Source organism: Hyperolius riggenbachi, chromosome 10 (assembly GCF_040937935.1).
Source record: "Hyperolius riggenbachi isolate aHypRig1 chromosome 10, aHypRig1.pri, whole genome shotgun sequence".
In the NCBI taxonomy this organism is placed as follows: domain Eukaryota; kingdom Metazoa; phylum Chordata; class Amphibia; order Anura; family Hyperoliidae; genus Hyperolius; species Hyperolius riggenbachi.
The window spans coordinates 67,373,278-67,394,736 of NC_090655.1; the positions used below are offsets into that span (position 1 = coordinate 67,373,278).

The 21,459-nt window shown below is 44.9% G+C and overlaps 1 protein-coding gene across 2 annotated transcripts in view; it reads left to right on the plus strand.

The window, feature by feature from the left end:
- The window catches only part of ATRNL1 (attractin like 1), a 903,042-nt gene that overhangs the window by 215,308 nt on the left and 666,275 nt on the right, over positions 1-21,459 (plus strand). For both annotated transcript variants that reach the window (XM_068257926.1, XM_068257927.1), the window contains exon 10: positions 10,151-10,305. In XM_068257926.1, coding sequence (XP_068114027.1) covers positions 10,151-10,305 — 155 coding nt within the window. The remainder of the gene's footprint in view (positions 1-10,150; positions 10,306-21,459) is intronic.

A 21,459-nucleotide genomic window follows, 5' to 3' on the forward strand; every position in this document is an offset into this window, starting at 1 on the left:
GCCCACCGTAGGTCAGGAGGTCCCTCGGCGTCCTTCTGGCTCCTTTCCCAGTCCCTGCTCATAAATGGCTCCCGACGACACCGGGACCGAGTGTCGGGCTTTCTCTTCCTGTAAGATGATGCTAGTAGTCATCATGCCGGCCGCCTCGGGACAACACGCCGGCTGGCGTGACAGTACTGCGCATGTGCGATTAAACTGGCGTGATGACGTCTAACGTCATCTTTCAGGAAGAGAGAGCCCGACACTCAGTCCCGGTGTCGTCGGGAGCCATTTATGAGCAGGGACTGGGAAAGGAGCCAGAAGGACGCCGAGGGACCTACTGACCTACGGTGGGCTGTAGAAAGCCCAAGGTAAGTTCCGATTTTGTTTTTATGCACTGCTCGGAGTCCCTTTAAGAGATACTGTATATGAAAATTATCTAATGTAAAGGAAGCCTTAAATAAAAAAATATTAAAAATAAATTTGGTGGAAGCCTATCTGACATGAAATCTGGTTGAGTAAATAGAGAATAGCAACCAGGTCTTCCAGCAAAAATAAGGAGAGGTAGATACTGGGAGGAGCAGAGTCCTCCAGCAGCACAGAGTATATCAGGAGAGGTAGATTGTGCTGCAGGAGGACTCTGCTCTTTCCACTCTCTATTTCTCCTGATATACTCTGTGCTGCTGGAGAACTCGAATATACTCTGTCCTCCAGCAGCACAGAGTATATTAGGAGAGGAGAGGTAGATAGTGGAAGGAGCAGAGTCCTCCAGCAGCACAGAGTATATCAGGAGAGGGGGTTAGAATAGAGGAAGGGGCAGAGTCCTCCAGCAGCAGAGAGTATATCAGGAGAGGAGAAGTAGATAGTGGGAGGAGCAGAGTCTTCCTGTAGCACAGCGTATATCAGGAGAGGAGAGGTAGATAGTGGAAGGAGCAGAGTCCTCCAGCAGCACAGTGTATATCAGGAGAGGAGAGGTAGATAGTGGAAGGAGCAGAGTCCTCCAGCAGCACAGAGTATATCAGGAGAGGAGGGGTAGATAGTGGATGGAGCAGAGTCCTCCAGCAGCACAGAGTATATCAGGAGAGGAGAGGCAGATAGTGGAAGGAGCAGAGTCCTCCAGCAGCACAAATTATATCAGGAGAGGGGAGGCAGATAGAGGAAGGAGCAGAGTCCTCCTGCAGCACAGAGTATATCAGGAGAGGGGAGGTAGATAGTGGAAGGAGCAGAGTCCTCCAGCAGCACAAATTATATCAGGAGAGGGGAGGTAGATAGAGGAAGGAGCAGAGTCCTCCAGCAGCACAGAGTATATCAGGAGAGGGGAGGTAGATAGTGGAAGGAGCAGAGTCCTCCAGCAGCACAGAGTATATCAGGAGAGGAGGGGTAGATAGTGGACGGGGCAGAGTCCTCCAGCAGCACAGAGTATATCAGGAGAGGGGAGGTAGATAGTGGAAGGAGCAGAGTCCTCCAGCAGCACAGAGTATATCAGGAGAGGAGGGGTAGATAGTGGAAGGAGCAGAGCCCTCCAGCAGCACAGAGTATATCAGGAGAGGACAGGTAGATAGTGGAAGGAGCAGAGTCCTCCAGCAGCACAGACTATATCAGGAGAGGAGAGGTAGATAGTGGAAGGAGCAGAGTCCTCCAGCAGCACAGAGTATATCAGGAGAGAGGTAGATAGAGGAAGGAGCAGAGTCCTCCAGCAGCACAGACTATATCAGGAGAGGGGAGGTAGATAGAGGAAGGAGCAGAGTCCTCCAGCAGCACAGAGTATATCAGGAGAGGGGAGGTAGATAGAGGAAGGAGCAGAGTCCTCCAGCAGCACAGACTATATCAGGAGAGGGGAGGTAGATAGAGGAAGGAGCAGAGTCCTCCAGCTGCACAGAGTATATCAGGAGAGGAGGGTTAGAATAGAGGAAGGGGCAGAGTCCTCCAGCAGCAGAGAGTATATCAGGAGAGGAGAAGTAGATAGTGGAAGGAGCAGAGTCTTCCTGTAGCACAGCGTATATCAGGAGAGGAGAGGTAGATAGTGGAAGGAGCAGAGTCCTCCAGCAGCACAGTGTATATCAGGAGAGGAGAGGTAGATAGTGGAAGGAGCAAAGTCCTCCAGCAGCACAGAGTATATCAGGAGAGGAGGGGTAGACAGTGGAAGGAGCAGAATCCTCCAGCAGCACAGTGTATATCAGGAGAGGAGAGGTAGATAGTGGAAGGAGCAGAGTCCTCCAGCAGCACAGAGTATATCAGGAGAGGAGAGGTAGATAGTGGAAGGAGCAGAGTCCTCCAGCAGCACAGAGTATATCAGGAGAGGAGAGGTAGATAGTGGAAGGAGCAGAGTCCTCCAGCAGCACAGAGTATATCAGGAGAGGAGAGGTAGATAGTGGGAGGAGCAGAGTCCTCCAGCAGCATAGAGTATATCAGGAGAGGAGAGGGAGATAGTGGAAGGAGCAGAGTCCTCCAGCAGCACAGAGTATATCAGGAGAGGTAGATAGTGGAAGGAGCAGAGTCCTCCAGCAGCACAGAGTATATCAGGAGAGGGGAGGTAGATAGTGGAAGGAGCGGAGTCCTCCAGCAGCACAGAGTATCAGGAGAGAGGTATATAGTGGAAGGAGCAGAGTCCTCCAGCAGCACAGAGTATCAGGAGAGAGGTAGATAGTGGAAGGAGCAGAGTCCTCCAGCAGCACAGAGTATCAGGAGAGAGGTAGATAGTGGAAGGAGCAGAGTCCTCCAGCAGCACAGAGTATATCAGGAGAGGAGAGGGAGATAGTGGAAGGAGCAGAGTCCTCCAGCAGCACAGAGTATATCAGGAAAGGGGAGGTAGATAGAGGAAGGAGCAGAGTCCTCCAGCAGCACAGACTATATCAGGAGAGGGGAGGTAGATAGTGGAAGGAGCAGAGTCCTTCAGCAGCACAGAGTATATCAGGAGAGGTGAGGTAGATAGAGGAAGGAGCAGAGTCCTCCAGCAGCACAGACTATATCAGGAGAGGGGAGGTAGATAGAGGAAGGAGCAGAGTCCTCTAGCAGCACAGAGTATATCAGGAGAGGGGAGGTAGATAGAGGAAGGAGCAGAGTCCTCCAGCTGCACAGAGTATATCAGGAGAGGAGAGGTAGATAGTGGAAGGAGCAGAGTCCTCCAGCAGCACAGAGTATATCAGGAGAGGTGAGGTAGATAGAGGAAGGAGCAGAGTCCTCCAGCAGCACAGACTATATCAGGAGAGGGGAGGTAGATAGAGGAAGGAGCAGAGTCCTCCAGCAGCACAGACTATATCAGGAGAGGGGAGGTAGATAGAGGAAGGAGCAGAGTCCTCCAGCTGCACAGAGTATATCAGGAGAGGAGAGGTAGATAGTGGAAGGAGCAGAGTCCTCCAGCAGCACAGAGTATATCAGGAGAGGAGGGGTAGATAGTGGATGGAGCAGAGTCCTCCAGCAGCAAAAAGTATATCAGGAGAGGGGAGGCAGATAGAGGAAGGAGCAGAGTCCTCCAGCAGCACAGAGTATATCAGGAGAGGAGAGGTAGATAGTGGAAGGAGCAGAGTCCTCCAGCAGCACAGAGTATATCAGGAGAGGAGAGGCAGATAGTGGAAGGAGCAGAGTCCTCCAGCAGCACAAAGTATATCAGGAGAGGGGAGGCAGATAGAGGAAGGAGCAGAGTCCTCCAGCAGCACAGACTATATCAGGAGAGGGGAGGTAGATAGAGGAAGGAGCAGAGTCCTACAGCAGCACAGAGTATATCAGGAGAGGGGAGGTAGATAGTGGAAGGAGCAGAGTCCTCCAGCAGCACAGAGTATATCAGGAGAGGAGGGGTAGATAGTGGAAGGGGCAGAGTCCTCCAGCAGCACAGAGTATATCAGGAGAGGGGAGGTAGATAGAGGAAGGAGCAGAGTCCTCCAGCAGCACAGAGTATATCAGGAGAGGGGAGGTAGATAGTGGAAGGAGCAGAGTCCTCCAGCAGCACAGAGTATATCAGGAGAGGAGGGGTAGATAGTGGAAGGAGCAGAGTCCTCCAGCAGCACAGAGTATATCAGGAGAGGACAGGTAGATAGTGGAAGGAGCAGAGTCCTCCAGCAGCACAGACTATATCAGGAGAGGAGAGGTAGATAGTGGAAGGAGCAGAGTCCTCCAGCAGCACAGAGTATATCAGGAGAGAGGTAGATAGAGGAAGGAGCAGAGTCCTCCAGCAGCACAGACTATATCAGGAGAGGGGAGGTAGATAGAGGAAGGAGCAGAGTCCTCCAGCAGCACAGAGTATATCAGGAGAGGGGAGGTAGATAGAGGAAGGAGCAGAGTCCTCCAGCAGCACAGACTATATCAGGAGTGGGGAGGTAGATAGAGGAAGGAGCAGAGTCCTCCAGCTGCACAGAGTATATCAGGAGAGGAGAGGTAGATAGTGGAAGGAGCAGAGTCCTCCAGCAGCACAGAGTATATCAGGAGAGGAGGGGTAGATAGTGGAAGGAGCAGAGTCCTCCAGCAGCACAGAGTATATCAGGAGAGGGGAGGTAGATAGTGGAAGGAGCAGAGTCCTCCAGCAGCACAGAGTATCAGGAGAGAGGAGGTAGATAGTGGAAGGAGCAGAGTCCTCCAGCAGCACAGAGTATATCAGGAGAGGAGCGGTAGATAGTGGAAGGAGCAGAGTCCTCCAGCAGCACAGAGTATATCAGGAGAGGAGAGGTAGATAGTGGAAGGAGCAGAGTCCTCCAGCAGCACAGAGTATATCAGGAGAGGAGAGGTAGATAGAGGAAGGAGCAAAGTTCTCCAGCAGCACAGAGTATATCAGGAGAGGAGAGGTAGATAGTGGAAGGAGCAGAGTCCTCCAGCAGCACAGAGTATATCAGGAGAGAGGTAGATAGTGGAAGGAGCAGAGTCCTCCAGCAGCACAGAGTATATCAGGAGAGGAGAGGTAGATAGAGGAAGGAGCAGAGTTCTCCAGCAGTAACCTGGATGAATTATGTGTCTTTGTAGTAAGATGCTCTGTATAGATTACGGCTCAATTGTCTGCTTTGAAGTTCTCCTTTTCCACATACTTCTTAGTAGTCATGCATCAGTTGAGAGTATGACGGATACAGGTTAATGTATATTTCAGTGGGAATTAGTTCCCGTTTGCACCGCTGCTCCCAGCTGTGATTATTCATAATTTTATATTATATGTCCCACGGCCACTGGGTGAGAATGAAGCTAATATATTAGCCCAGAAAGGACAGAGGCGGCCTGAGGCTCAGTGCCCTTTACCACCCCCACTGACCCATTTATTAAATTCTCTGCAAACCTATATTGATTTTCTTCATATTCGTAGCTGACACAAGTCTATATATTAAATGACCTTTTCCTTCCATCTACTATTTTCTGTGCCGCGCTTCTTCGGAAGATAGCGCAGTGATTGACACGGCATGCCATTCCCTGGGTGCTGTTACCGTGCTGCTCACTGCTGTTACTGATGAGATTCAAAATTTGCCTTGCTAGCTAGCAAATGTAGTGGGAAAAACTAGATTTTAATTTCCTCTGAAGTGTGTCCCCTTTGACCCCAATTTCCGAAACAGAGCAAAATGGTGCAGGAAAATTAGGCCATAATGTGAACTACAGCCATACCATCGCTCAGACAGTAATTTGGGCGCCGTCAAAAGGCAAAGCCCAAATTACTATAAAAACAGCATAATGCGTCCGCCTGCAACAGCTGTCAGCCGAATTGCGTCTTTCCTCTGGTCCATGGCGGCCTGGAGGGAGAATAGGAATTAACGCCGCCGGTACTTTTGCAGGAGCAGTGTGAGATGTTTCTCAGCTTTGCCCTGTGCCCAAATTACCTGGTGCCGGTTTTGCAAGTATGGCCCACTTAACCTCCACTGCCCCCCCCCCCCCCCCTTTCTTCCTACATGCACAAACTCATACTTAGTCTACCTACTGTGATAGGAGCCATTGGGGAGCTGCAGTGAAGTGTTCAGTAAAAGGGGAACCACTTTTACCTACTTGTTTGTTTGTTGTACACCTTCCTTTTCTGGCTTCACTGCAAGCCACAATGCAACCCTCTTACTGCTTGCATAGCCAGCTAATGTTTTTGTGTGTGGGTTGTTTTATTTTTCTCTGCCTAAGCGGTCACCTTGTACTTTGGCCTTTTCTAGCGAAGCAGTTGGTTTCGGGGGCGCTCAGCGGTGAGTGTCAAAACTAGGCGCCACCATAGCAGTAATATCATACTGTGCAGAGCGCATAAGGGGTAATTTGGGGTTCCAGCGGTAGCTGGATCCCAAATTACTCCTCCCTCTGAGTTGCTACCACTTGGAGGGGGAATAGTATTTAACGCCGCCAGGGAGTGTAGCGGCAGCAGGGTGAGTCGTTATTCGGCTCACTTGCTGCTGTCTCACTGACAGCGTACTGATACGTATGTTTTTCCCTGCGCTGTAAATACTCGCCACTGAAAGCGGAATTAGACTCTATTAATGAGAAATTTAAAAGAAAGAGACAAAGTATCAATAAAATAACATGTTCTGGGGTTTTTTCAGTAAAGTTTGAACCCCTGCCTATCCTAGCCTAATAACTCCTTGATAATCCCTGTAATAAAGCATACTTATTTACACACATTTTATGCCACCTGTACCGATTGGATGCGATCACTATAATGGCAATTTGGGGCCCCAATGCTCTACAGATGCACTGCTGCATCTGTACAGCACTGGGGCCCCTGACCAGTCGACCTTGGAAAATCATCCAATCATTATAGATGCGTAGATGGGGGATTGTCCGCAACATACCTACCTAGTAATGAAATATGGCATATGTGGTATTGTTTTAACTGGGAAGGGCCAAAGAATTGATTTGTATTTGAAAAATATGAAAAAGTGTGTTGTTTTTATGCCTAATATTTGACCTGTAAAATGGCTAAAAAAATAAAAATTGTTTTTTGGAAATAAATATTACCCTTAAAAAGCCTGGGTTATACTGAAATAAACCTTTATCACTAAGATGGTGTAAGTAATTACAAAGTTACTGCTGTATCAACAATGACACAGCTAAGCTAAGTGACAGGAACCTTAAAGAGAAACTCCAACCAAGAATTGAACTTTATCCCAATCAGTAGCTGATACCCCCTTTTACATGAGAAATAGAATGATTTTCACAAACAGACCATCAGGGGGCGCTGTGTGACTAATTTTGTGCTGAAACCCCTCCTACAAGAGGCTCTGAATACCGCGGTACTCCTGGCAAACTGCCACAATGTAACAATGTTCACAGACAGGAAATGGCTGTTTACAGCTGTCTAACAGCTAGAAACAGCTAAATAACCTGCCCACAGTAACAATGTCACCATGTAATAAATGTCAGAATGTGAATCTGGGAGAGGAAAGATTTTTCAATGAGCAAACACTGACTAAATCATTTATACATAATTATTGTAAAAATGAAGCACTTTTTTTATTACATTATTTTCACTGGAGTTCCTCTTTAAAGGGATACTGTAGGGGGGTCAGGGGAAAATGAGTTGAACTTACCCGGGGCTTCTAATGGTCCCCTGCAGGCAACCTGTGCCTGTGCAGCCACTCCGATGCTCCGGCCCCACCTACGGTTCCCTTCTGGAATTTCAGACTTTAAAGTCTGAAAACCACTGCGCCTGCGTTGCCGTGTCCTCACTCCCGCTGATGTCACCAGGAGCGTACTGCGCAGGCCCAGTATGGTCGGTGCCTGCGCAGTACACTCCTGGTGATATCAGCACGTGCAAGGACACGGCAATCCAGGCGCAGTGGTTTTAAGACTTTGAAATTCCAGAAGGCGGGGCCGGAGCATCGGTGAGTGGCTGCGCGGGCACAGGATGCCTGCAGGGGACCATTAGAAGCCCTGGGTAAGTTCAGCTCATTTTCCCCCAACTCCCCCCCCCCCCCCCTACAGAATTCCTTTAAGGGGTGGAACACAAACTAGTTAACCCTCTCAGTTGTAATGGATGAATATGGCCGTTTTCGGTTTGCCATAATTTTCATGAAACTGTCTCTTTTTTGCACAAATGAAAATGTTGGCTAAAATATATGGACATGAGAAAATAATTCTCACCAAATGCATTGAAGTCTGGGCTTGAGAAAATGCATTTTTGAACAAATGAGTATACGTGTGGTAATGCATGCAAAAACACATTTTTCACATTTTTTTTTTTTAATTTCTAAATGCATTGACGTTAATGGGCATAAAGAAAAACCCCACATTTTTAAGAAAGTTCTTATGTTTGTAAAAAAACATGTTTAGTGCGAAAATTTCTTTATATTTTTGTGAAAAATTTTGACTATGGCAAAAACACAAATTAGGCCTCTTTCACAGTGGGAGGTTGCGTTTTGATGCAACGTTAAAGTTGCAACGCAAACTAACAACGCAACGTCCCAAAAATGTCACAACGCAACTCTATGCCCTGTTATCGTCGCATACAGTAGGCAGCATACAGACAATGAAAAGTATGCTTCCAGGTCATTACTGAGCATGTGCAAACAGTCCACCGCAGTTAAAGGGAACCTTAACTGAACGGGGGGTATAGAGTTTTACTTACCTGGGGCTATTACCAGCCCCCTGCAGCAGTCCTGTGCCCTCGGCGCCGCTCTGGAATCCTCTGGTCCCCCACTGTCACTTAGTTTCGTTTTTGACGACTCACCAGTCGCCGGCCGCCATGCGTATTATTGGACGCATTCACCAATGCAATTAGCGCTATTGCGGACCGCAACGCGTACAAAAATACGCGTTGCCGCATATCTACGAGTGCGGAATGCGGCAACGCGTATTTTTGTACGCGTTGCGGTCCGCAATAGCGCTAATTGCATTGGTGAATGCGTCCAATAATACGCATGGCGGCCGGCGACTGGTGAGTCGTCAAAAACGAAACTAAGTGACAGCGGGGGACCAGAGGATTCCAGAGCAGCGCCGAGGGCACAGGACTGCTGCAGGGGGCTGGCAATAGCCCCAGGTAAGTAAAACTCTATACCCCCCGTTCAGTTAAGGTTCCCTTTAATAACGTGTATAACGCACAGCATGCAGCACTTTCTAATAATGCTACACGTTATACACAAACGCAACGTGTGCACTGTGAATGTTGCACAGACTTAGTATTGCTGTGCGTTTGTCCACGTGAAAACATTTTCTAACGTGCGACTTTAAGATCCCACTGTGAATGGCCCAAGAACTCTTGAGGTCCTTCTACTCTGCCACAATAGAGTCAGTCCTCTGCTCATCCATCCTGGTCTGGTTCGCTAGCTGCTCCGCCAGTGACAGATATAAACTCCAGAGGGTTGTCAGCTCAGCGGAGAAGATCATTGGGAAACCTCTTCCCCCTCTGGATCTCATCTACAGCACTAGACTGCATAATAGAGCAATGAAAATTGTGGGCGACCCCTCCCACCCTGGTCACAGTCTTTTCAGACGACTCAAACTGGGCCGGAGGTTCCGGTCCATCCATGCAAAGACTACTAGGCGTACGAACACTTTCTTCCCCACGGCCGTCAGACTTTTGAACTCTGCCCATTCGACCAATCCCCCCTGCAGCCACCTTCGGACTAATATCTAACTTCGGCTGTGTCCGCTCTGTTTACTTCCATGCTTTAGGCCGTACTAGAATTTATCCTCTGTCTCACGCTGCTGCACCTGCCAGACCAGCGATGCTCTACTTCAAATGTTGTATTACTCCAGTTCTGTTGTATTACTCCTGTTCTTCGGTTGTACTAGTCTTGTTTCTGTTGTACTACTCTTGTCTGTTGTATTGCTCCTTCTGTGCCAATCAATGTGCCAAATCCATTCCAGGCATGGCCCCAACCGTGCTTGGCGAAATAAACAAATTCTGATTCTGATTCTAATTCTGATTCTGATTACTATGTCAAAATGACTGGTGAAAATTGTTGCTCATCCCCTACCCCTCAGTAGGGATCCAGGTCTTTATCTTATATGCTTTTCACGTGTTCTTGAACACTTCCTGTCCAGGCAGGAAATGACATCGGTTCTTCTAGATTTGGTAGGATCAGATCCATAGATTACAAGGAAATTGGCAAACATTATTTCACAGTTGTTAGTTTTGTTATAACACACCCTATTCAGGAGACCATTGTCTTGGGTGCTCATTCACAACTTATTAGATGGTTGGTTGATAGATGGTTATTAGTAGGGCGGAAGCATGCTCTGTGTATTGCCAGTCTCTCTGTAGACCCCTGATATCTTTGTGTCTGTGTTCCAGGATGATCCTGAAGGAGAGTGGTCTATCGCGGTATCTGCATTCTGCAGTGCTCATCAGTGGTGCTATGCTGGTCTTTGGCGGAAACACCCACAACGACACATCACTGAGTAATGGTGCCAAGTGCTTTTCAGCCGACTTCCTTGCCTACGATATTGGTGAGTTTATGACCAATCTTTAATGCAGGTTAAACGTGAAATGCCACTTTGTGTAAAGAAAAAGCTATACATCCAGTTGCGCTCCACACATTTGAGTTAGTTTCAGCTAAATGACTTTGATATGTGCCGGCATAGACATATTCGCTGTATCCCTCCACAAAAAAACTCACTTTGCATCTCATTGAAAGTAGAGATTTTTTCCGAGGAGATCAAACACAAAACTTTTGTTGCCAGCAGTTTAGACATTAAAAGGAACCCGAAGTGAGAGGGATATGGAGGTTGACATTTTTATTTCCTTTTAAATAATGCACATTGCCTGGCTGTCCTACTGATCCTCTGCCTCTAATACTTAACCCCTACAGGATCACAGGCTTACACCGCCATAGTGACCAGGCGATTTTTTTTTTTTGCAATTTAGCACTGCGCAGCTTTAAAGATTTTTTGCATACAGCTTACCACCAAAATGAATTTTACCTCCTTTTCTTGCAACTAATGGTGGCGTTTTTTGGCGGTCTCTGATTGCTGCTGCAATTTATTTATTTTTTATAGTAATTTTTTTTTATTTAAAAAAAACCTTTCCCCCCCCCCCTCCCTCCTTCCTCCGTAAATTGGCCCTGACTGCGCTTCGTATACTTCATTACCGTCTCATAGGCATCAGCCTATGAGAGGGATTAGATTGTGAGCATCAGTGGGACAGCTAAGTGACGGGGCTGTCCCCTGTACAGCGCTGCACTAGATCTCAGGACTGTACAAACGATTTGTCTTTTTTTTGTTACATTGCAGCCTGCCAGCTCCGATTGTGGCTGGCAGGCTGCTAACTGATCCCTGCTCTGTTGCTGTGCAGGGATTGGGCGCGCATGCGTGCACTTGTTCCCTGCTCATCCCCGCCCACCACTCTTGATGCCAATCGGCATTAGGTGGTCCCAGGAGAGCCACTCTGCGGCTGCCCATCGGCATAGAGTGGTTAAAGCCATAGACCCTGAACAAGCATGCCGATCAGATGTCTGTGACAAATGTGACAAGATTAGCTGCATGCTTGTTTCAGGTGTGTGATTCAGACCCTACTGACTAGAAAGTTCAGCAGGACAGCCAGGAAACTGGTATTTTATAAAAGAAAAAAAAAATATGGTAGCTACCATTGGTTTCACACCTCAGGTTCCTTTTAATGGATGTGTGTTGGGTTATTTTGATGGGACAGCAAATATACATTGCTATACAAGCTGTGCATTGACTACTTTACATTGTATCAAAGCGTCCTATCTTCAGTGTCGTCCCACGGAAAGATATAGTGAAATATTTACAGAAATGTTTCCAAAGTACTTTCTTTTGTAAAACACAGGTGCTGTATTTGAATAGAATGTGACTTTACTTTTACACTTGTAAAGATTAAGGTTGCATATTTTCTATAAAGACTGTTGAAAGTAAGGAAAGTAAAGCATGGCTGACAACTCCCTCCGCAGTCTTGTCTGTTTTTCTGTTTTCCTGAGAATGTTTTGTTGTAGGTTTGTTATTTGTAGCTGTGCATATTTCCCAGTGACAGGGCCTCATTATTGTGAAGGAGTAACAATCCTGCTCTGCTTAGGAGCACAAAGCCCTGCGTGTGCTTTAATGGGCGATTAAATCCCTCAATGAGGATGGAGTCGGGAGTGGAGGGAACGCTGCTCTGCTAGTGTTTTGTGTATCAGCAGAAAGGAACCTGTCATTTACTCCCAGTGCAGGAAACACAGAGCCCAACCTGCATTTTACTTTAACCGACTCATTTTTGTGACTAATTTTTTTGTTTTGTTTTATACAATAAATATGTGTCGGCTGACTTGTGAGATCTTCACCCCCCACCCCCTTCTGAATAACTTTTGTGTAGTCAGTAAATGTTATAAAACCAAATAATGCAGTGTTCTCCCCAGGCCCTTTTAGCCGGGTGCTCCACATGGCTGTCATCAGCTCATCTCCTTTTATGCTGTAAGCAGAATTGTGCAGAGAAGCACCGGCCCTGCATTCTCTCATGTCGCCCCACCCGGCTACTTTTTCATGCCACCCAGCGGGAAAAAAACTCTGGGGAAAACACTCTAATGCAATATCATTTAAAGTTCTGTAGATCCTAAATTCCTAGCACGCATTAGGCGTAATACTCGTGTTGGGATTACAGTGTACAAATCCAATAGTTTGGTGGGCACTGCTACTAAAGAAGTTGCTCTTTTAGGAAAATGCAGCTCTTTATTTAGAAATCTTTTAAAGGACAACTGTAGTAAGAGGTATATGGAAGTTGCCATATTTATTTCCTTTTAAGCAATACCAGTTACCTGGCTGTCCTGCTGATCCTCTGCCTCTAATACTTATAGCCATATACCCTGAACAAGCATGCAACAGATCAGGTGTTTCTGGCATTATTGTCAGATCTGACAAGATTAGCTACATGCTTGTTTCTGCTGTTATTCAGACTACTGCAGCCAAATAGATCAGCAAAAAGTGCGGCGATCAGGGGGATCAAAGCTGGCCAGCGGCGATTGGAGGGGTGATGTAGCTAGCCAAATGCTAGCTACACCCCCTCCGAAAATTTGGGCCAGAAAGACCCTCCAGGGGCTGAGTAATACACCGGGGCAATAATGGACGAGCTGAGCTCGTCATTACCGCCAAGGTGGTTAAACAATTTGGTTGCAGTAGTGTCTGAATTACACTTGAAACAAGCATGCAGCAAATGCAGTCAGAGTCCCTGATGCTTGTTAACCACTTCAGCCTACAGCATCGAAAATTGTATGCATCCGAGCAACGTTCACCTCCCATTCATTCGCCAATAACTTTATCACTAATTATCACAATGAATTGATCTATATCTTGTGTTTTCCGCCACCAATTAGGCTTTCTTTGGGTGGTACATTTTGCTAAGAATTATTTTTTTCTAAATGTATTTTAACGGGAATATTAAGAAAAAATGGGAAAAAATAATTTCTCAGTTTTCAGCCATTATAGCTTTAAAATAATATATGCTACCATAATTAAAACCCATATATTTTATTTGCCCATTTGTCCCGGTTTATTATACCATTTAAATTATGTCCCTATCACAATGTACGGCGCCAATATTTTATTTGGAAATAAAGGTGCATTTTTTCAATTTGCGTCCATTACTATTTTACAAGCTTATAATTTAAAAAAGTATAGTAATACACTTGATTGACTTGCATATTAAAAAAAAAGTTCAGACCTTTAGGTAACTATTTGTTTTTTTATTGTAATTTTTTTTTTTTTTTAATTAAAATTTTTATGTGGGGTTTTTTAGAGTGGGGATGTAAACAGGGGGTTTTAAATGACATTCATTGTGTATATTTAAATATATATATATATATATATATATATATATATATATATATATATATATATATATATTGATGTAGTTTTACTATTCGGCCACAAGATGGCCACAGTGAGTTTTAGAAGGGGTGACGTGGGACACAGAAAAATTGCGGCTTTCCGGGGAAAGCTTTTGGTTTTTCTTACCGAGACATCGATCAATGAATGGGATCTGTATTCCCATTCATTGATCCGTGGGGCAGCAAAAGGCGGCGGGAGCGCCCCCGGGAGCACGCATGGCCCCGCAGCAGCTGTGCAGTCTATCTGGATGGATATATCCGTCCAGATAGACTGAAGTGGTTAAAGAGGAACTCCAGTGAAAATAATGTAATAAAAAAGTGCTTCATTTTTACAATAATTATGTATAAATGATTTAGTCAGTGTTTGCCCATTGTAAAAGCTTTCCTCTCCTTGATTTACATTCTGACATTGATAACATGGTTACATTTTTACTGCTGGCAGGTGATGTCAGTGGAATTAGCTGCTGCTTGCTTTTTTGGGAATTGGAAACAGCGATTTCCCACAATGCAATGAGGTTCGCAGACCAGAAACTGCCAGGACCATGGTCCTCACAGGTTCCTACTTTTTCGCGATAGTGGTCCTTGAAGGGTTTATGGGATTAGGCACAGAATCAGAAGAACACCAGGTAATCTGCATTGTTTAAAAGAAAGCTACCACTACAAACTTTGCACAGCTCGATAACATAGGCTATGCATCCTATGGGAAGCTTCTTCACAGCCACGTCTACATTTTCATTTTATATTGTAGGCCTTTAATACCAAACCAAACCAATACCACATTTTTTTGTTTCAATCATTTTTTATTGAGTTTTGTAAAAGGTAAATTATGCAAGAAATACATAAACCGAGTTTAGCTTTCAGCCTACAAGAGTTATCATCTAAACAAAAATAGACGATATTCAAGAAAAACATAAAAGTAATAGTTGTGTAAATTATTAATAACATGTAACTGTTTATCCCAAACAACGTGGTGGGAAAATTAACCAAAAAAATCACCAAGGGGGGCAAAGCCATTGTGGTTATGATAACTTGGAAAACATCTCTCACCCATTTACTAAACCAGCTTTGGTTGGGCGAGAGTGTATTCCGATTCACAGTATGTATAAGCTTGTGTGTCCTGTCTTCCAGCGAGGACAGGGGAAGGATGCATATAAAATGCGACTTATATACTTCAAGAGAATCTGTATTGTTAAAATTGCACAAAAGTAAACATACCAGTGCGTTAGGGGACATCTCCTATTCCCCTCTGTCACAATTTCAACGCTCCCCGCCGAATTAAAAGTAGTCAAAAACAGTTTTAAAAAGTTTGTTTATAAACAAACAAAATGGCCACCAAAACAGGAAGTAGGTTGATGTACAGTATGTCCACACATAGAAAATACATCCATTCACAAGCAGGCTGTATACAGCCTTCCTTTTGAATTTCAAAAGATCATTTGTGTGTTTACCTTTTGTCCCCTGCAGCTCTCATGCACTGAAGTGACAGGCTGATCGTTTCTTCCTGCAGACAGCTATGCCCTGTCTGTAATTCCACATTATGTGTCAGCCAGCTCCTTTCACAGCCTAACAGAGGAGGATTTTTATCCAGCTCTCTTCTCTCACTGATAAGAGAGCAGAGACGCTGCTGGCTTATGTAAATAACACACACACTGGAGTGTGCATAGAGGGGCCTGGAGAGGGGTGTGCATAACAGATCAGCACGGAAGAGTTGGCAGCCTTCCAGACACAGGGTGACAAGTCCGACAGGGGAAAGATACATTGATTTATTACAGAGACGTGATAGTAGAAAGTGCTGCAGTAAGCCAGAGCACATTAGAATAGGTTTAGGAACTTGTAGGATGGTAGAAAGCAGGATGACATTTTTGTTAGAGTCTCTTTAAAGAGAATCTGTACTCTAAAGTTCTTACAATAAACAGCATACCATTCTATTCATTATGTTCTCCTGGGCCCCTCTGTGCTGTTTCTGCCACTCCCTGCTGCGATCCTGGCTTGTAATTGCCAGTTTTAGGCAGTGTTTACAAACAAAAGATATGCTAATTAGAGTTTGATAGGCTGAGAGGAGCTCAGTCTGTGACTCACACAGAGCCTGCAGGGGGCATGGAGAGGTTGTGTATAGCTTCTATCCTATCACAGAAGAGCAGCACATTCCTTCCTGAGTGCCTGAGCCCGACAAAGCCGTCAGAGCAAAGAATATTATATTAGATAACAGAGATAATACAGCCACTGTGCAACTAGGAAAGGCTGCAGTAAGACACATCACATTAGAACAGGTATAGGAACTTATAGGATAGAAGAAATAAGGCTGAAAATTTTGTTAGTCTCTTTAAAGGGTTGGGGTTGTCGAATACAGCATTTTTAAAAGGAGTACTGTAGGGGGAGAAAAGAGTTGAACTCACCCGGGGCTTCTAATGATCCCCCGCAGACATCCTGCGCCCGCGCAGCCACTCACCGATGCTCTGGTTCCCGTCTCTGGTTCACTTCCGGAATTTGTGACTTTAAAGCCGGAAAAACCACAGCGCCTGCGCGGCCGCGCCCTCCCTCCCACTCATGTCACCAGGAGTGTATTGCACAGGGCCTGCACAGTACACTCCTGGTGATGTCAGGAGGAGCGAGGGCGCGGACGCGCAGGCGCAGTGGTTTGCCGACTTTATAGTCACAAATTCCGGCAGTGAACCGGAGACGGGAACCGGAGCATCGGTGAGTGACTGCGCGTGCACAGGACATTTTCGGGGGATCATTAGAAGCCCCGGGTAAGTTCAACTAGTTTTCCCCCTAACCCCCTACAGTAGTCCTTTAATGTCATTTTTTTTTCTTCTTTTCAACAAGCAGTCATAGGTAAACTTGCCGAAGCAGTGCCATTGCTGGCATGCATTCTTGTAGACTAGGCTTTTGCACAAGCTACTCTTAATTTAAATTGAACCTAAACTCAAAATGATGACCTTTTTTCGACAAAAAATATTTTTTTTTTACAATTTATGGAAATCCTATAAAAACTAAAGTTTAGAGCTTGGTTTCACTTTAGGGAAAGCACTGAAGGGGTTAAGCCTCAAACTGCATTAATTATCCTTACCTAGGGCTTCTACCTGCCCCATGTGCACTGTGGGCTCCCTCACCGTCCTTCCCAACCCCTCCTTTGTTCCTTGGTGAGCTCCGGTAAATTGGCCAGTCATGCTCCATTGCTCATGTCCGACCGAACGCTCCCCCGTCGTGCTCCCATCGCCGGGAGCATTCTGCACCTGCGCAGTACTACTGTGCAAATGCAGAACACTCCTGGCCACCAAGGTGTGCATGCACAGTGGAGCACTACTGGCCACATTAGACAATTTGATGGAGTTCACCATGGAACAATGGAGCTGCCCACGGTCCACATGAGGTGGAAGACGCCCCAGGTAAGTATACATGCAGTATGTGATGTCTCGGGTACACAGAAACACTGAGCAGTAGATTTCTTCAGCAACTACCGTATATGTGGAATAAAAACTTTTTATTGTATGCTGTGCAAGAGTTGGATACTTGGAGTGGTAGTATTGGTTTGTCTAATATTCTCTTGAGTAGACTTCTGAAACAAAGAACCTTTTTGTCAAACTTTTATTAATTCAATGCTAATATGATTCAGTAATGCTGACGTGTCCCCGATGGACTCATGCGACATACGATTCCATTGACCAGTGCGTTGCGTCTTATTTACAGTCCTATTTGCACTGCTTCACTTCCATAAACCTGCTAACCCGCCATGTACAATTCAATTGCGCAATTAGTGCCACTTGTCAGAGGTGTGATGCTTATGGGTCCCACAATACCACGCTTCCTGATGGCATTGTATTGAAACGTGTCACTGCCACCAAACAATGAGCCACTCATCTTAAAGTGGCTAGACTTTCTCTTTCCCTCCTCCCATCAATGCGAAATTACCCGGCAATTCCAGCCACCAGAAGTTCTCTCTCTTCCGAACAAAAGCCCTAACAATATTTTATTTTATTTATTTATTTTTTTCTTACATGGCTGGAGTTTAATTCTATTGTACGGTCTCCTTTTCTCCCTACCAGAGTTTTTTTTTTCTTCTTCTGCGGAGAGAGCAGAAGGTAATAACTGTGTTTAGAGAGCACTCCAAGGCTGATTAAACTGAACGCTCAAAGAAGGAACGCCTTGACTATAGCTCCGGCGTACAACCGGCCGTTCAGACCGCAACAATGAGAATATCCCAACTAATTCCTCGCTCTCTCTCTCTCAATCTCTTTCTAAATAAATATGCATTCGCTAAAAGACTCCATTCACATTCAGTCCTCTCTCTTTTTTTGCTCTGACTGTTGCTAATCAGTTACAAAATACACGTATAATGGATCATTTTATTCCATTAATGCCTCAAGCGCGCTTGAAAGTCTGAAGCCTGTTTTTGCAGTCAGTTTCTGCATTTTGCTTACGTCCATTCAAGCCTCTGAATTATTTGTGTTTGAGCAAAGCACGGTGCCTTTTAGATTGCTGAAATCAGAAACAAAATCATTTTCATTGTTCCTTTTTTAAAATGGTCATTTTGCTGCTGGTTTTGTCAGTGGAAGTGGCACTTATTGTAGATTTGGAATGCATTTCTATAAAAAGCTGTAAAAGCATCGAGTTTTATACCTTTTTTTTATTACCATTTATACGTAGTTATTGCTTTTATGAGTGCTTATGTGTTCTTAAAGCACAAGATGTACCGAATAATTCTGTTTTCAGGTTAGAAGAGGTTGAAAGATTTAAAAATAAACAAACTTTATTCTTTTGGAAAATAGAGGCAAATCATTTACCATCTTGAGATCATCTGCAGTTCAAATGCAACAAAAATGTATCATTAGTAAAATCCAAGACTTGACTTGAGCACATTCAGCAAACTGGGGTGTCTGCACAGAAAAAAAGTGTACAGACTCCTCATTAGAAAATGAATGCAACTTGAGTATACCGTCAGTTTTGGAAACTCCATGCTAGCTGAAAAGAAAGAATTATGGTCATTTTTTTTTTTTTTAGAAACCTTAAAGGGAACCTGAAGCGAGGAAAATTTAAAATTAAACTCATTACGTGGCTGCAAATTAATATTACATACTAACCTCACCGTCAGTTCCTCACCATTTTCAGTTATATATTAGCAGCTGTCAGTTACAACTGAATGTGCAAGGTAATGTCCATGTTTCTCTATGGCTCAAGTGGGTGATATTACAGTTTAACAGTGTGCTGACCAGGAAACTGGTATGGGGTAATGGCCATTTTTAAATTGGAGGATGAAGAAATCCATTGATCACAGTGGACAAATGGGACACAGAAGAGGAGAAACAGATTGAGGAGCAGACTACACAGGAGGTACGTATGACCTGTGTATAGTTATTTTGACTTCAGTTCAGGTTCTCTTTAAACTGTAAAAACATTGTGGAGTATGTTAACATTAGAGGGCGCAGATGTGTAAATGGATCCTATGTTAAAAACTACCTCAGGTCAAAAAAAAAGTTAGAATTTTTGTATTTTAATACATATATGTAGTCTGTGCACTGTGTACAGTTAGATGAACATATAAAGTTTACATCTGGCACATCGTAGTGCATAGAACAGACTCCCATTCATATCTTCTGTAGTAGCACCTCAATCTTTCTCCTCATGCTGATACCTTGCAAGTACACTCTCAGCATTGTGTCCTCCCCGCTAGCCTGGTGCCCTTCCCTGATCTCTGCCTTCCTGGATCAAATGACATCTCTTTTCACAGTGTGTAGGAGAGAGGAGACACCGCAGAACAGCTGCAGCCTGTCTTCTTATATCTGTTTGACAGTGATGAGCAACGGAATAGTAACGGATGTAAACCGAATGGGTTTCATTCAGATTTCATCCTCCTAATTACTGCGGGTGGGCGAGGGGGGATTAAACTTACCCAGCATGCGTCTTCTTTCATCCGTACCACGACGCCTCCCAAGCTGCGTTCCAAGCCGCGTCACATGACTACAAACACTTCCCCCTTCAACCCGGAAGAAGGAAGTGTTTGTAGTCACATGACGCGACTTGGAATGCAGCGTGAGAGGTGCCGTGGTACTGATGAAAGAAGACGCATGCTGGGTAAGTTTAACCCCCCCTCGCCCACCTGCTCAGCTGCAGTAATTAGGAGGATGAAATCCGAGTGAAACCCATTCAGATTTTATCCGTTACTAATCAGTCGCTCATCACTGCTGTTTGATATAATTATTATTTCACATGTCTTGTCTGCTTAACTTTTTTTAGATTACAGCTCTTCTCGCAGTGGGAGATTGCTGGGAGTGGGGCATAAGGGGTAGAGTCATGACATCAGTCCTCCAGCATTCTTTGCACCCATGGCTGGGAAAGAGGAAAAAAAATTGCCTGGGCCTGATTTCAGACGGGGTGGGGATTTCAAGACCATATGTGGATTTAATAGATCTTGGATACCTATTAGGTTTACAAGAAACAGTCATTTATAATTTAGGTACTCTTTAAGCTTAGTATCCATTCACCTTTTTACCCTTAACCTTCCTGGTGGTATTGACGGTTATACACGTCAATACAAAACATGCTTTGAACAGTATTGACGTGCATACATGTCAATACTTTCCGGCACTGTATACTAGACCCTTGCTTGACACATTTTGGCAAGTTACAGGAAAAAAAGGTTATGAAAATTAATTGCATCACTTTTTGCACAGAAATTTTGGGAAATTAAATGCCAGGGAGGTTAAAACGGAGCGGAACGCATGCTACGGCAAATTTTTCAAAATTTTCCAGGGGCTACAGATATAGCGAATGCTCAAGGAATACATGCACCCTCACTAGACTGTTTACCCCTCCATTCCAGATCTACTCACCTGTCTTTTGTGTCTTCCGCCGCTTTTGGGCTTATGGTCTTAAAAAAGACCAGTGGGAAACCTCCCTAGCACCAGGAAAGATTCTCATTGGTTCACGGTGTACAGCACATTGTTTTGATTTTCCCAGAAGATGGCATGCCTGTGTGGACATCAGACTGTTTGCCAACAACTCTATTGTCCGTCTGTATGGGGTTTAAGTCGTAATTGCAGAATGGCTCTCAGAAGCCAGTCATTTTTTGCTTCCGAATAGTTAGGAACAGCAGATGACATCGGCTTCATGTTTGATTAACACTGAAGCTGACCTTCTTTGCGGTGGCATCTGGCCAGGAATGTGCCAGCCAGCGTGATGTTCCTGTAACAGATGTCTCCCTGCGATGGACAGGTGGACGGAGACGGCCCAAGGTGCTTTGATCAATGCAAAAGGCAGAAAAGTGGAGTAAAAAACTGGGTCACCCTCACCATGTTCCTCCTGCACTCAGTGACCAGGATAGGAGAGATCAAAGACTGCCATGGCACAGATACTACCTGTGAAAATGAGCACTAATCAATAAAAATATATTTGCTATATATATGCTATGCGAGACGTTGTATCATGAAAAGATCAATTAACCCTTCGCACACTCACATGCAAATGTTCAAACAAATGCATTCACAGATTTACTCATCCAGGCACAACTGTTATCCCTACAGCTAAATTAAAAGCCAGGGTTTTAGTTCACAGAAGAATGCATTCTTATGCTTAGTCACCTATACTGCGTAGAAGTACCCAGGTAAACATAGGTGCCCTAACTCTGGCCCTGTAACATGCATAGTGCAGACATGCAAACACATTCATTGCATCAAACCTATCAATGGATTAGGAGCACACATCCTAACTTCCTCTCCTGGGAAAGACAGTGCATCTTACCAATCGCACAAGGGAGCTAATGTTATGTGTCCATGTGCACCATGCGCAT